The sequence below is a fragment of the Rhynchophorus ferrugineus genome, unplaced genomic scaffold, assembly GCF_030347505.1.
Source record: "Rhynchophorus ferrugineus isolate W39M unplaced genomic scaffold, kcgeb_rfMv2 rfM5, whole genome shotgun sequence".
Classification (NCBI taxonomy): Eukaryota; Metazoa; Arthropoda; class Insecta; order Coleoptera; family Curculionidae; genus Rhynchophorus; species Rhynchophorus ferrugineus.
Window position 1 is genome coordinate 11,009,852 of NW_027472584.1, and position 16,267 is coordinate 11,026,118.

General features: G+C 30.9%; 1 protein-coding gene across 1 annotated transcript in view; it reads left to right on the plus strand.

Moving 5' to 3' along the window:
* The window catches only part of LOC143197124 (potassium voltage-gated channel subfamily KQT member 1), a 311,560-nt gene that overhangs the window by 100,539 nt on the left and 194,754 nt on the right, over nucleotides 1–16,267 (plus strand). The window contains exon 4 of the mRNA XM_076405315.1: nucleotides 10,172–10,254. Within this exon, the coding sequence (XP_076261430.1) occupies nucleotides 10,172–10,254 (83 nt within the window). The remainder of the gene's footprint in view (nucleotides 1–10,171; nucleotides 10,255–16,267) is intronic.

The window sequence follows — 16,267 nt, forward strand, 5'->3', positions numbered from 1 at the left end:
AGTTGCCCGAAATAAAGAGCAGTATATACAGTCGAAACCAGAGCGAAAATCAATAAAAACGACAATCGCACGCTTTCCACATCTAATTCCTTCCTTCATAAACTGACGGAATGGGAAAATATAATCTACAAAACTGCAATTCGGTCTAGATCCTCCCTAGTCCTAAGTCTTCGCGGCTTGTTTTTCAAGAATTCTTTGAAGTCTTATTTTCATCATTAAATAATTACTTTTCTGACAATTGATACGAAATATATTGATTGATACTTTAAATAACTTTTGCTCCCCTCTTTTTCGCATTTTATTTCTTTTTATAGTTATTCAAACAATTGTTTTCTTTTTCCACGCTGATTGCACAATTCTGATGCTAAACTTGTCCACCCAGAACGGTGAGCCGTTGAAATAATGTTACACCACTGACTTTGATCATTTCTGCCGTCACTTGATCAATTCCAGCAACCTTAAAATTCATTATGGCTTTATTACTATTTGTAATTAATTCATTGTAGGCTATTGATCAGAATCATGAAGTTTATACGCATATCACATTGAATATTTGCTTGTTATCTTTATTGACTTGTTCATAAGGTAAAGTTCTGCTACAGTTTTCCCATTTATATGTTCGACTACTTTCTATATTATATAGAATCAATTTCTACATTATATCATATTTTCGGTCCATAATCAACATGCGAATAGTAAAAAAAAACTGAAGTTATTCTAATCATATATTGGATACATTGGTTTGTTGAAGTAAAATATAAATATATTTTGAAGCAAATTAAAAATTAAAAAATGATTGGTCTTTTAAAAGTACAGTAGGAATTTAATAACTGAATAATTTTTCAAAACAGATATGAAACAGATATATTTTTACAAAAAATTATATTATAAAAATATAACTAAATACGTAATAATATTTAAAAAAATATATTTTGAATTATGGTACTTCCCAAAGCACCTTATATGCCACTTTATATTTCATGCAGATAGCAGGTCAGTTGAAAACTTCCCGGCCTACCATAGTAAAACACATTTTTTGGCAAAATTAGGTTTTTTTATTCAATATAATTCCCTTCAAGGGTGATACTCTGATTATAGCGACCCTCCAACTTTTCGATAATATTTTTCTAGTACTATTTGTCCTTGGCTTCAAAATAGGCCTCAGTTCGGGCTCAAAACAGGCGATCACCTCCTCATTCGACAAACATTTCTTCCCAGTGAGCACTCTTTTGAGACCTGAGAAAAGGAAATAGTCGCTGGTTGTCAGATATGGAAAATAGGATGGATGGATGGATTTTTCCCATCTTTTTCACTGACTTGTAAATATTGCTCTCAATCATCAACTCGTTGTTGTTTTTGTGGATTTTAAAGTATTTTCGAGTATAACAACCTCTTTTCGGCATCCACTGCGTTCATCGTCTTTGGTACTCATTTCACCATATCTAAACTTAGAATACCAAATCCTTGATGGTTGATTTTCCTGTATCCAGAAACTCGGCATCAAGCCAAGTTTTTTCTTCAACTGTGTTTTTTCCCTTCGAAAAGCAATATTTTATCAACACAAGAAATTCATTTTTATCCATTTTTTTACAATAACAAAAGTTGCTTCACTCAAAATGCTATAATTCACAAATCTATACACGCATTTTTTAGGGTTAGGGCTAACTAAAAAACATATGGATTTAATTCTAGTAGCGCTATCTATGTGTCAGGACTTTTCAATTGACCTGTTAACGGTCATGGCTTATGGCACGTTCTGAAACGCGTTGGTTTTCTTTGTGTGCTTACAAGGTGATTAATTCTGTCAAACATAGAGACTAAATTTGTAAAGAAGAAGGCCTTGGTCTTTTACGGCTGTTTCCAGAATTCGTTTCAAGAAGAGATATAGCCACTCTTTTGCGGAATGTTAGATGATCGAGTTTTCCATTTTCAATTTTTTTTGGTGAAGCAACCACATATTTCCTACTGCAAAATCAAGAACGTGAACAAAGATTGGAAAATACCATTATTTACCTTTGACCGAAGTCCGTTAATTACCGATTGATAAATAATACCGATTGATATTTTGGTTGTTTGTAAGTATCTGGATATGGTATTAAGCGTCTGTATTCCAGCAGAATTGGAAATCACGTTCAAAATACTGTTTTCGTCCAAGCGGTTATCACGGACCGCCCAACCCCCACTCTTTATAGTTTTCATTTCAGGTTTTGCTCCCTAATATTGCATAAACCAGACTATATGTCCATAATATGTGGTACTCACACAGAGTTTGTACCCAGAGCAGACAGGTATCCCTTTTATGAATTGTTTACCCCGATGTCTGCCAAAGTAAGGGACAATGACATCATCAATACTATAGTGTTCTCTATGAGGAGCATTTTCTAAACAATTTATATTCATCTTATCGAGTAAAGGTTTAATTTTGGTGGCCATTTTTATCAAGAAATTATTGTTACAACAGTGAATATTGTTAATAATATGTTCAAATCGATAGCTTCTTATAGCTTTGGAAATTAGACTACTATTTGTGTTATCAAAATTTTCCCAGTATATTCTTCTTCTACTCACTGTGTTATATTCACTTACTAGTGAAACATCCAAAAAACATTTCATTTTCTCAGTTATTATGTCAGATTTTCTGTTTCTAGAAGCAGCATATAGATATATCGGACTAACATTGATATGACTTCGTCATCACAAAATATTACCAACAGCTCCGTTTATGAATATTCGTTTGCTACAGAAAAAAGTGGTTCCTATGTTGGTAAAGCAATATTTTCGGTGTGTAGATCTCTTTGCAGCCACTAATACGACTTTATATTTTTTGCCTAGATGTTATATGTTGCCGTAGCGGCCAGTAATCATACTCTCCCTATTGTTCAGCATCTCTTTCATTATTTTGTTGGCCTTCTTTATTTTGTGGTTCTAATAAATTTCTGCATCCGCTAATAACTGAGAGGATGGTAAATTACCAATTGCAATGTCTTGCACATCTCCCGAATCTTCATCGGTGAGGTCTTCGTTTGCGTTCGTTGGAAGTATAATAGTATATCATGTTCATTACTACCGCCGTTATAGATATTTTCTTCTAGCTCTGTCATCAACTCAGTACGTTTTAACGTACAGTTTAAACGTACAGTACACATTAGCGCCCAGTAGAAAACGCCAGAAAATAAACGTGTGCTGTACTATAAAAAACCTAACTTCAATATGTTTTAACCCTATATTTTTAACTATCGAATACCCTACAATACATTTTTAAACAACCTTTTTACTTCAAAACAAACTTACCCTACAAGCTACAAGCAAGGTCAATTGAATGCGTAATTTTTGCGAATACCATAAAAAGAAACAATTTCTTCAAAACAATTCAGTCAACAGATCAATTGAAAAGCCCCCGGCCTGACATACAGATGGCGCTACTAGAATTAAATCCATATGTTTTGTATTAAATCCAAAAACTTTACTTGATGCCGACTTTCCGGACACTGCCCCAGGAAAATCAGCCATCAAGGACTGGTATTCTATGTTTAGACGTGGTGAATAAAAACGGTGAATGCAGTGGACGCCCAAAAGTGATTGCTACCGACGAAAAGATTTTAAGAATCCCCAAAATGATTTGGAATAACCGTAAATTGAAATTGAATTAAATAGCAGACACACTAAAGATATCAACCGAACGTGTACATCATATCATTCACGAATATTTGGGTATGAGAAAGCTCCGTGCATAGTGGGTGCCGCGCGAGCTCACTTTTAACCAAAAACAACGACGAGTTGATGATTGGGAGCAGTATTTGAAGATGACCAAGCGTAGTAAACCCTAGTTTTTGCGTCGATATATGACAATGGAAGAGACATGGCTCCATAATTTCACTCCGAAGTCCAATCGACAGTCATCCAAGTGGACTGCACGTGATGAACCAAAAAGAAACAGCCCGCTGGCAACGTTATGGCTTCTGTATTTTGAGAAAACATGTATTTTGGAAAATCGGCAGCATTTGAAGAAAAAGAAAGTATTGTTTCACCAAGACAATGCACCGTGTCACAAGTCAGTGAAAACGATGGCAAAAATCCATGAATTGGGCTTCGAATTCCTTCCTCATCCACCGTATTCTCCAGATCTGCCCCCCAGCGACTATTTCCTGTTTTCAGAAGATCTCAAAAGAATGCTTGCTGTGAAGAAATGTTCGTCGAATGAAGAGGTGATCGCCGAAAGTGAGGCCTATTTTGAAGCAAAGAACAAATCGTAGTACAAAAATTGTATCGAACAGTTTGAGGGTCGCTGTAATCCGTGTATCGCCCTTGAATGGATTTATGTTGAATAAAAAAAACTAATTGTGCCAAAAAAATGTGTTTTACTATGGTAGGCCGGGGACTTTTCAATTGACCTGTTGAAAAGTGATTATACTCTGATTCTTAAAAAAAATGCTGTTAAAATACTATATAGAGTAGTCCGACTTTTTTATAAATGCGAATCTTAATTAATGGATCAGATAAGAGTCAATAATTTTTATTCCACTCCATGCCTACTTCACTTAATCCAATGAATATCCTTTCGATGGTGATTAAGAATAGAATTGGATATATTGTATTTTTCCTAATAATTAATCTTTCGGAAAATAAGCTTGGTCAATATACTCGGATCTATTCAGATAGAGAATATTGCTTATAATTTTCTTTTAACACTGAAAATATTTAATTGTTTTAAATAAATGTGTGCTTTTATTCCTAAAATTTTATGTGTAATAAAACATTATTGATTATGAACAGTATTTTCGATGACAAAATACGTGAAAAACTAGTTTAATATATGCGATATATATATATATATATATATCATATATCGGTATATATCTAACCAGGTAATATACTTAAAAAGCAAATCAAATTTGATATAACAGAGTGCTAAAATACATAGAATGAAGATTTTGTTAAAAGCCATTTGAAGAATAGTGGGTTATACTCGGTTATAGCAGCACTCTAACAATTTTTATAATTTATAACCTCCATTTATCATAACAGGATGATAAATAAATAAAATTACGAAGATTTTTATCTTAAGCTTGTTTATGCAGAAAGAGAACTTAAAATAAACACAATACGTAAACTTTTCTGCTATAAAATTGCCAAACAAAGGAAGGCCAAGCTGGGGCGGTAGTGAGCGTTACTTATTAACAGGGTTATCATACTTTACAAATCATGGACCAAGTTTCAAATCCGTCCAAACCTGTTTAGCACAGATAAGGGAAGTAAATATTAGGGATATAACTCTGTAAATATCCAAATCTCAAAATATCTGCCAAATCCTACTTCGAGATGAATGTTGCGGTTATTAAAAGGATAGAGTTACTATTTGTACTGTTTCTGTTTTCGTGTAGTTCCTTTGTCCTCCATTACATTATATTTTCAGTATTCGCGCTGTAGTTTTACACGCTTTGAGGGTCAATATAAACCTGTATATTGTAGGGATAAAACAGAGAATTTCTAAATAGATGTTAAAAGTGAATACATTAATAAAAACCAAATACGTAACACCGATTACCTCACCTCTTAATCCCCGTAATCGTTCATTTCATCTATGAATTATAACCTACATGATTTCATTACTTTGTATCTGTATCAGCAAAAAAAAAGGATTTTATTTAAAACAAAATAAAGTGAAGCGTAAGCTATCATAAGCATTATCATACGTTTGTGAGTTTGGTTTAAAATCCCACAAAAGGTGTTTCGCTGTGATAAGGAAAATAAATATCCAGGGCTTAATCCAGTAAAGCTATTATAGGGAATCAGAAAAAAATTAAAATTGTCTTATTTCGCAAAAAAGATGGTAAATATCCCGGGAATTTCGAAACAAAATAAAATCAATAATATATTTTGTTTGACGAACCTGTTGAAAAAGACAATACACATTAATTATTTATTAATATAATATAATGTTGTATAAATACATTTTTTATTCCGGTTCAGCTCTTGTAAAGACAAACGGAAGACAAAACATCCTAATGACCTGAAGATGGCAGGTGAAATTCTGTTGAAAGCTAATCCAGTTAATAGAACGTAGATGATTCGAAACTAGCTAAAATTTCCTTTAGTTTTATTATAGAGAAATATATCTAAACAAAATTCGTTTTTGTTAAAAGACGAACTCTTAAGCTGACAAGAAAACTTTCAATGCTTTTGAGCTAGCCAAAATATAATAACAGGTAAATTGAAAAGTCCCTGTTCTTACATAGATAGCGCTACTAGAGTCAAATCCATATGTTTCTAGTTAGCCCCAACCCTCAAAAAATGCGTGTATAAATTGGACATCTGTCGGATCTTTAGTTTGTGAATTATAGCATTTTGAGTGAAACAACTTTTGTTATTGTGAAAAAAATGGATAAAAAGGAATTTCGTGTGTTGATAACATATTGATATTTGAGGGGAAAAAACGCAATTGAAGCAAAAACTTGATGGCTTGATGCCGAGATTCCAGATACTGCCCCAGGAAAATCAACAATCAAGGATTGGTATGCTAAGTTTAGACGTGGTGAAATAGGCACCGAAAACGGTGAACGCAGTGGACTCCCAAAAGAGTTTTTTACCGACGAAAATATTAAAATAATCCACAAAATGATTTTGAATGTCCGTAAATTGAAATTGAATGAAATAGCAGACACTCTAAAGACATCAACTGAACGTGTATATCATATCATTCACGAATACTTGGGTATGAGAAATCTCTGTGTAAAGTGGGTGCCGCGCGTGCCAAATCCAATCAAGTCCAATCGACAGTCATCCGAGTGTATTGCACACGATGAACCCGCTCCAAAGCGTGGGAAAACGCAACAGTTGGCTGGAAAGTTTATGCCATCTGTATTTTCGGATGCGCATGGACTAATTTTTATTGACTATCTTAAAAAAGGAAGGACCATCAACAACGACTATTACATAGCGTTATTGAGCCGTTTGAAGGACGAAATCGGCCAAAAACGGCCGTATTAAAAAAAAAGAAAGTGCTGCTTCACCAAGACAATGCACCGTGTCACAAGTCAGTGATAACGATGGCAATAATCCATGAATTGGGCTTCGAATTGCTTCCTCATCCACTGTATTCTCCAAATTTGGCCTCCAACGACTATTTCCTGTTTTCAGATCTCAAAATAATGCTCGCTGGGAAGAAATTTTCGTCGAATGAGGAGGTGATCGCCGAAACTGAGGCCTATTTTGAAGGAGATGGCAAATCGTACTACAAAAATGGTATCGAAAAGTTGGAGGGTCGCTATAATCAGTGTATCATTCTTGAATGAAATTATGTTGAATACAAAAAACTACTTTTGCCAAAAATGTGTGTTTTACTATGGTAGGCCGGGGACTTTTCATTTGATCTGTTATTATTTAGGCAAAATAGAATAAAGAAAATCTTCAAAAAAACACGACTCAATAAACATTATATTTGAAAGGAAGGGCTAATGTTGCAGCAAAATGTTCAGTAGGCCTTTGGCGGTTCATATTTCCATATATCAGTTCCATACTTTGTCATCTGTAACAAAATATCCATTTCTTACACTTCACGAAAATAACGTATAAAAAAATAAAAGCCCAATAATTGAATTTTGGCTTTAATATAGTTACAAACATGTGTTCAGCCGTATAATATAAATTACAATGTCTATTGTGAATTTATCAGGGCACATTCCTAGTAAGTTAGGTAATCTTAATTAATGCTAACTTTGTTGTATTTTATTAAGATATAATACAAACTGATTATTAAAATGTTGACAAATCATTTTCATATTACCTTAGCAACTTTTGGTATCACAAAGTATATTAACACAGATTTATTTTTCAAATTACAACTATCATTGCTGAGATTTTAGTAGAAATAAAAGCACAACATTTGAAAAATGGCCATGTTAAGTCGAACACCAAGCGGAAGCGTCACGAAACATTGACGTCACTTGACGTTTCCTAACCTTCGATTAAATTTCGATTATTTATCTTAATTTTCATAGTCATAAAATTGGTTTTGTGCTACCAACAGTACGACAAAATGGAACGAGGATTTATCAAGACAAATAACACAAATTTGACTTCATTTCTAGAGTCAAACGGTGACTATTACTATGCTGAATTTAACATTGTTTAAAAAGATAGAACTTTTATAGCATTTGTAATGGAAATAGATATTGCAGATGCACTAACCATGAAATTTTATAGAATATTAAACAATATAAAGAACAAATACTATCAGAATAACAGTTGGCAAGAAAATTAAGTGCCGTTTCATATTTTCTGGTATACTTTACCAATTGAGAACTACGTGGTCTACGTACTATTCCCATAATAAGTGTCCCATAATGTCTAAGACATATTAGAATCGATGTCAAACCAAGGTCTACCAATAGGTTCATTTTTCATAGCTGATAGTAAACACAAAAAGGTTTAAGTTATATTAATTTGATGAAGGATGTTTACTTCCTTAAACTTTTAGCGCATTTATAGGAAGAAGAAATGTACCCAGTATTGTACCAAAATGTCTTGCACTATTTGAATAAATAAAATGTACAAATTGTAGTTTTTTTTACTTAAATACTAGCCTTGACACACTGGTGTTCAGATATGCGTTAACTTATTGAATTATGTTGTCTGTGTCTAATTATCTTCTCAACATGAGTTCATAAACTAAATATCTAATTTATTACAACAGTTGAGGCATATACATCGTTTTAAATTTTTGAAATAACATACAGAACGGGCTAAAGCAACATTAATAAAATCACATTTTTCCAATCAAATATATATATCGGTTACCCGTAGCTTGGTGAAGATTCATCCAACTACTATTTGACACTATTTGAGGTGTAACTTATCAAGTGCTTTATAACATTAGCTTTTTACAATCTGACCGTAATGCAGCTTAACCGAGACTTGAAGGCTTGTATTTAATTAATATTTTTCTTTGTATTTTGAGAATACATATAGTGTTAATAACCGAATATATATAGTTGCCTTGGTGGTGAATAGTGTTAGAAACCTTCTTTCTCTGTCTAGTTGGTATTGGAATTTGAATCTTGTAAGAATATATGCTGACTTCATGCGCACTTGTAAAACTATACCTATTATATGATATTAAATATAATTTTCCATATTGTTTGATAACTACAACAAGAAACTGTTAAAACAAGAACAAAGTTATTACTCGTATACACAATAAAACAAACAATTTTTGATAAACATTATATTATTATAGGTACTCAAAATAGTAACTCCTTAGTATAAATAATCCTTATAATAAATTATCAATGTTGCTGGTTCTAGCCTTGCTAGATTTAACCACATATTTCTAACATTTTTCTGCCTTGAAATGGCAATACACAGCTTGTTTGGAGTTTTTACCAATATATGATTATACTGGGGAACCTCATACCATAGACACATATTAGACTGCCTAATTATAACACAAAATTATCAAAAGAATGTATAAATATGACTTGTAGCCATACAAACCGTCCAGTTCGATCAAAACAACTACATGGGGTTGGAGCGTTTTAGTGCTCATTTACAATTCTTTGATATCCATTATTTTAGCAGAAATAACGTTTATTATAAGTAAAATAAATACATAGTTTAAAGTAGTTTTTCAAAATTAGTTATATTGCCTCTTCTATTTGATATATATATATATATATATATATATATATATATATATATATATATATATATATATATATATATATATACATATATATATATATATACATATATATATATATATATATATATATATATATATATATATATATATATATATATATATACATGTATGCACGTGGAGTTATATAATATTAACTTGAGTCGTTCTGTAGAATATTCAAAAGTTATTTTAAAAAATGTTTCATAAACAGGTAGGAATTGTAGATAAATTTAAATATTTCCCACCAGTAAGCTACAGCAAATATTTAATAGGTCGTTTATATGGCAAAAAAGCGGGACAAACTGCGTGTTATGGCAACATTTTTACGGTCATTCATATGGGGTTGTTTCACACGTGTGTACCCGTGTGCGTTGGTATAGGACGGTAAAGTCATAACGCACGGCTAGGGAATGTTTTTTTTTAGACGAGGCAAAAAGATTTATTCGTACGCCCACTTTTTTTTCAGCAAATGGATAATTTATTTTATTGCAGAATTTGGTCGTCGGGCTGCAGATCTCGATATCAAGGCTTCATCGGTAGACTCAAGTTTATTAGAAGGCCTTTCTGTGTAATTGGTGAGTACTTTTTCACTTAAATAAATTGCTTCTTATGAGGTGGTATAACGTAAACATTTTATAGTAAATTCTTTTAGAAATTCTTATTTTATTATTCATTTATTTGCTTTCGTTCTTAAAGTAGCTGATTTTTATTTACATTAAACTAAATCTATGGTAATCTATAAGAGATTAATAAAATAATATGGACGTCTGACGCATACACAATATTCACCTATTAATATGATGTTGAGCCACCATTTGCTTTTGAAACAGCTGCACTTCTTCGTGGAATAGATTGAGAGATGTTAGAGATCTCTCTTCTCTAAAACTAGCCCCCATAACGGTTCAATGACGTAGGGATATGGTGATTGCACTAGATCGTTTGTGATATTCTGATATTCATCAAGCTCAAACTTAACCTTTTTGGCTGTATATATGGGCTCATTATCATCCTGGCATATTGCAATATTTGCAGCAATATATCAGTCATAGTAAGCATTTAATCAATGAGGGTGTCGAGATATTGATTCACAGTAATCCGGCCAATGATGTGAACAGCTTTTAGTAACGAGAAAGTAACTTTCGGATTAGCGCATGCGCATGTTCATTTATTGAAGCTAATGAAGTCTGAGGGAACAAGCGCTCTTCTGTCAATCTCTGCGCATGTGCATCAACTTTGTTTTGTTACTGGTGTTAAAAATGTTAGTCTGTTCTGCTTTATAAATTCTCCTTGGTGGAGAAATTTGGCCCCATAAAAGCCTATAATCGAACAAATGTTACGCTAGTAAAGTAACTGCTAATACTGCCTTAAGGGGTTGAAATTCTAGCAATAGAGACTACCAAACATAATAATATGAAAAATTATCACTAAATTTTTATTAAATATTATAAATTAAATACCACTGTTCAAAAGTCAAATATATGCGAATAAATGTAATATTTAGCTATGAATTTACATGTACATTTTAATAAATGCAAGTGTCGTAATAGATTTTACCAAGAAAATAAAAAATTGGGAAACATCTGGAAATAATAAATTATATTCTATTAGAAAATTGTATTGCAAAAATCTAAAAAAAACGGAGTGAAGAACACCACATTTTTTATAAATAATATATTGAAATATAAATACATCAAGTCCATACACCATATTTACATCAAAACATTGTATTGAAAAATTTTACAGAAAGTCCATGAACCATACTTCCATAAAGACTTGATATTATGTAATATTATTTACAAAAAGTTCAGAAACATTATTTGTATATATCATTCGTCTATCTCAAAGCAAAATATTCATCTTGCAGACCATAGTACTTTTCACCTGATAGAATTCTCCAGCCAATACATCATTATTTTTACAAAATAATAGCTTATTTACCTAGACTCTTGTACAAAAATATATTCTTTTTTTCCTTGTTTTTTTTTCACTCTTTGGCCTTCAGAGTAGTAGTCATTAGGTCATTAGGGTGTTATCGATGGTTAATGTTATATATTTTGCTCATTCAATTCAGGTTAACTCTTACTAGTAAATTTGATCTTTCCAAAGTATCATCCTCCACTATTCTTGCATCTTACAAAATCCAATATAATTTCTTCTCATATACTAATTTCGCTTTCATCAGCTTTTGCTCAAAATGTTCTAGCAACACTTCACCTATAAAAGAAAAATTAAAACGTTACTAAAAGATATCATGATTAAATTAAATGTCTAATTTATATCACTATTTACAATTTTTACTCACAAATTCCATTAATGAATTGACTACTGAAGGTTTTGGTTGACGTATTGTATATTTGCTAGCCTAAAACTAATGGATGGTTAATTACAACAAAATGTTCTTAAAAGTTATAATTACCATTAGTCCTAATTCTAGTAAAATTGTAAATTATTTTTCCCATACTTTTTGCAATGTTTCTATTTGAATGACAAGAATAATTTTCTTCTTTTCTTCTTGTTATCGTTTCGAAATTTGCAGCTATTTTGGAATTAAATTGTTTAATTAAATTCAATTATCTTAAAATTTGTTGAATTGATTTGTTTTCGGTGTCGTTGAAAATGCTTTGTTACAAATTTGACAGCAAATATTTCCAGTATAAACAAAATTGATGCTATTTAAATATTTTAACTTTTAAAGATGTAAATTTACATTCCCCACTTACCTTTCTTCCTCCATATTTTAAACACACTGTATGTTACAACGCTAAGAATAACACAATAATTTAATTATTATCATTATGGAGTTATTAGAGGAATTAATGTTATCACAAAATCTAAATATTTTAGATTTTTCGTTGTTTTCACACGATCGACACTAAATTTTTAAATGGCCGTAGATAAAAAGAGAGGACGCAGTATAGCCGATGTGAGCACATGCGCTAATCCTAAAATTACCTTCCCGTTACTATATACTGAGAATACTACGATATTTCCGCTCATATCATAACGGAACCTCTCCAATGCTTGATTAAAATTATTTTCGTATATTTAACAACAAACATCAAATATATGTTTTAATCGATAATGTTTTTAAGAAACATTTTCTACGAACAAATCTACTATCACTCATACGATTATAGAGTAACAGTTAATGTGCTATTATACATCTTCATTTAAAATTAATCTAACTCAATATATTCGTCAAATATATTACAATAAGAAAATATTGGAAATAATTGCAATAGGAAATATTCTTATCAACCAGAAATACTCAACCCTCTTTTCAAACCATTACTACAAAAACATATTAATACAAGATTAAAGAGGGATTGGACACCTGATCTCTACTGTCATGCAGAAATTGGTTCACTACAACAATTCAAATAAATAAGAAAAGGGCATGTAACAATTTAATTAAATATATTTTATATTCACTTTAAAAATATAATTAAGTTGTTTCAACTCGTGAAAATAATTATTTCTTTCAAGAATAACCTCAGCTCTTTGTTGAAATAATCTAGGTGTGTTAAATATGGCTAGCATTGTAAATATGGAATCGAATTTTAGTAACTGATTTAGAAGATTTTCTTCTTCATCGCGTGAACATTTTCTTCATATAGGATAGGTGGAATTACTCCACTGTGGAATTACTTTGTTTCAGAATAAATTGACAGAAACAGCACAGATTTGCCCCTATATCTCTTATATGTTATTATTGATAATATGTTCTTCAACATATGAGTATAAACAGCCAGTTAGCTCTAACTCTAAACTGATGCCAAAATTCATTATGATTATGGTTTAACAGCCGTATTATTAACAAACATCAATCCTGTAGAAAACTTTTTGGTCTTTAAATACGTTGTTACAATCTAGCAATTGTTTCATATATTTTTATTCTCTGATCATTCATATTAATCTTAACGTTATTCAATTATGTCTTATCTAGAAACCTTATCTGAAGCACCTGATAATATTAGGAGCAACATAGAAAGAGGTAGAGGGATAAAGACATAACCTGATGAACTTCAAGAAACTTCTAGAGCCAACACAAGTTGTTTAAAATAAATTCAGTCTTCCTCTTTTATAGGAATAACCTATATTGTATGTAAAAAAATTAAGTAAATAATAATAAGATCCTAAAGTTAAGGAAATAAAAGATATAAATTACGAAATAATATTATTTAGTAGATCTAGATAATCATAAATTATAAAATTAATATATTATTAAAAATACACCAAAATTACCTTATTAATACCGTTTTCAATGGTCTAGTACTAAAAGACAATTATAATTAGGTATCGAAAGATTTATTTTCATTTGATTCAATTTAACATTAATTACCTCATTATAATGAAACAACGCATTATGTTGAAACAATACAGCTCACTACTAAATGAAGCTAAACAGAACAACGATTTTGTTAGATTGTGCGTAAATGTTACCCAAATTAACGACTACATTTGCTCAATTACGTAGGATCAATTTTTGTCTTTCATACAGCACTAATTATAACAATAATAAATTGAACAACTCTAATTATTTTGTAAAATGCATAATAATTATCAATAGAAAGTTTATTAATGTATAATGGTAAATAAATATAATTTTTCATTTAATTTATGGGTTTGGTTCCCACCAGAGCTTGTTTCTTTTAAAATGTGTTTATCATTCTGATTTCTTTGTAGATAATAATGTAAAAAAACAACAGAAAACTATCCTATTATGGCCAGTAACAAGATTGGGTAGGGCGTTAATGTACTACGTAAATCAATAGGATATGTTTGTCATACGGAAGTCGGTAGACCTAATGCCAAGAACCATGGTTCAAAACCATGTTAGGTCCTGTTGAAATAAACCATAAAAAATTATAAACTTAAAAGCTCATATATAAGTTTAAAACATATTATCTCTATCAAAATGTAATTATAAATTAAAGGAAACTAGCCTAATAAAATTGTCGATCGAATATATCTATGAAAATAGAAAAAATATACTAGAAAATGAAAATAAAAATAAACTTTGAGAGCCGGAAATGTTCTTCTATCATTTTTGTTTCAATTATAGAATTCTGTGGTGAAATAAATGAGAATAATACAACCTGTGACAGCTAATCTATTTCAATATATTTGAGAAATAAACTTTCCTGATATAAAAGCAATTTTTATTTCGTTTGAAGTAAAATCTAGAGGAAGATTTAATATTTTCACTGCAAATAACAATTCGTCATATATAAGTTTCTAAAACTGAATAGGTTTTTTTTTATTTATAATATAATTACCTAGAGTTATAAATGGAGAACTGTTTGTATTATTCAGTTTGTCTAGATTCAATAAAATTATCTGAAATAATAAAGAAGGCAAATAACTAATGTTTTTCAAAAATTATTTTCTCTGTTCAAAAACTCAAAAATAATTGGCTAATATTTACGGAAACATTTCTTATTTATTTTTTGCCAACATCTTCGGGGTATTATTTCAGTTAATTTACCTAATAAATATTGCAAAATTTGTTCTGAGGTTGCCGTGTCGATACCGAGATTTTATCTCGTTTTCCCGAGACTTTCCAAGATAATTCTCAGATACTGCTAGAGTTTCAACAGTTTAACACAATAACGCTATAATTTACGAGAAAAATATAGTATACTTTTTAGTATAAGTTAATACAAATATTTTTTATTTCTACTAATATTTATAGTTAGTTTATAATTTAACTTACGCTTATATCTGAATTATTGGCTTCCAGATTGGAGCTGTGCTTAATGACTAAAACTAGATGACTTTTCGCAATCGTTACAAATTGCATGCATCTTCAGTATTGGAGCCTAATATTGAACATCCCTAAGTTCATTCTATATTATAGTTTTATAAAAAATCCTATTTTTCATGATCCGTTGAATAATTATAATATCGGGAAGATGTTAAACCAGATAGGATTGGTCTTATAGTCACATTTGTAGTGAAAGTTAATACCTTGAGGTACTTAGTTCGGTTGTGATGAAGGTGTTATAAACCAAGGAATTCATGACTGATATTTTTTGGGATGGACGATGGTGTGACATAGCCTTACAGTATATATACAAACTGACTCGGTCTCCATGATGAATTTGGCGTTTTGGACGTTAAGAATTCAGATGACTTGGTAATTGTTTGAATATCACGAGTAAACCAGATAATAAAACCACTGACAAGCCTTTACTTTTTATTTGGATGCTTTAAGGTGTTCTCGTCAATGTCAATGTCTCTCGTTCAATAATAAAACACAAAGTTTTGGTTCGAGGTATATTACATTATTCAATATCTTGGAACTTAAAGCCAAAACTCCAATAGACATTAGTGAGTATATGTGGTACTTATAAGTATATCATTCTCACTGATTATCGAGTTGTATACGGTAATTAAAGAAGTCTTAAGGAAACAAATGATTTACTGAATGCTGAAGATGTACCTCAGTTCAATATCGAGATATAAAACGTCATATAAAATATCAAATTTTTTATTTAAAGACAAAATATTTTAGGTGTTATTTGTTTAATTACTTTAATTACTAAACACCTAACCTAATTCTAGATAGGCATATGCAATGTTAAC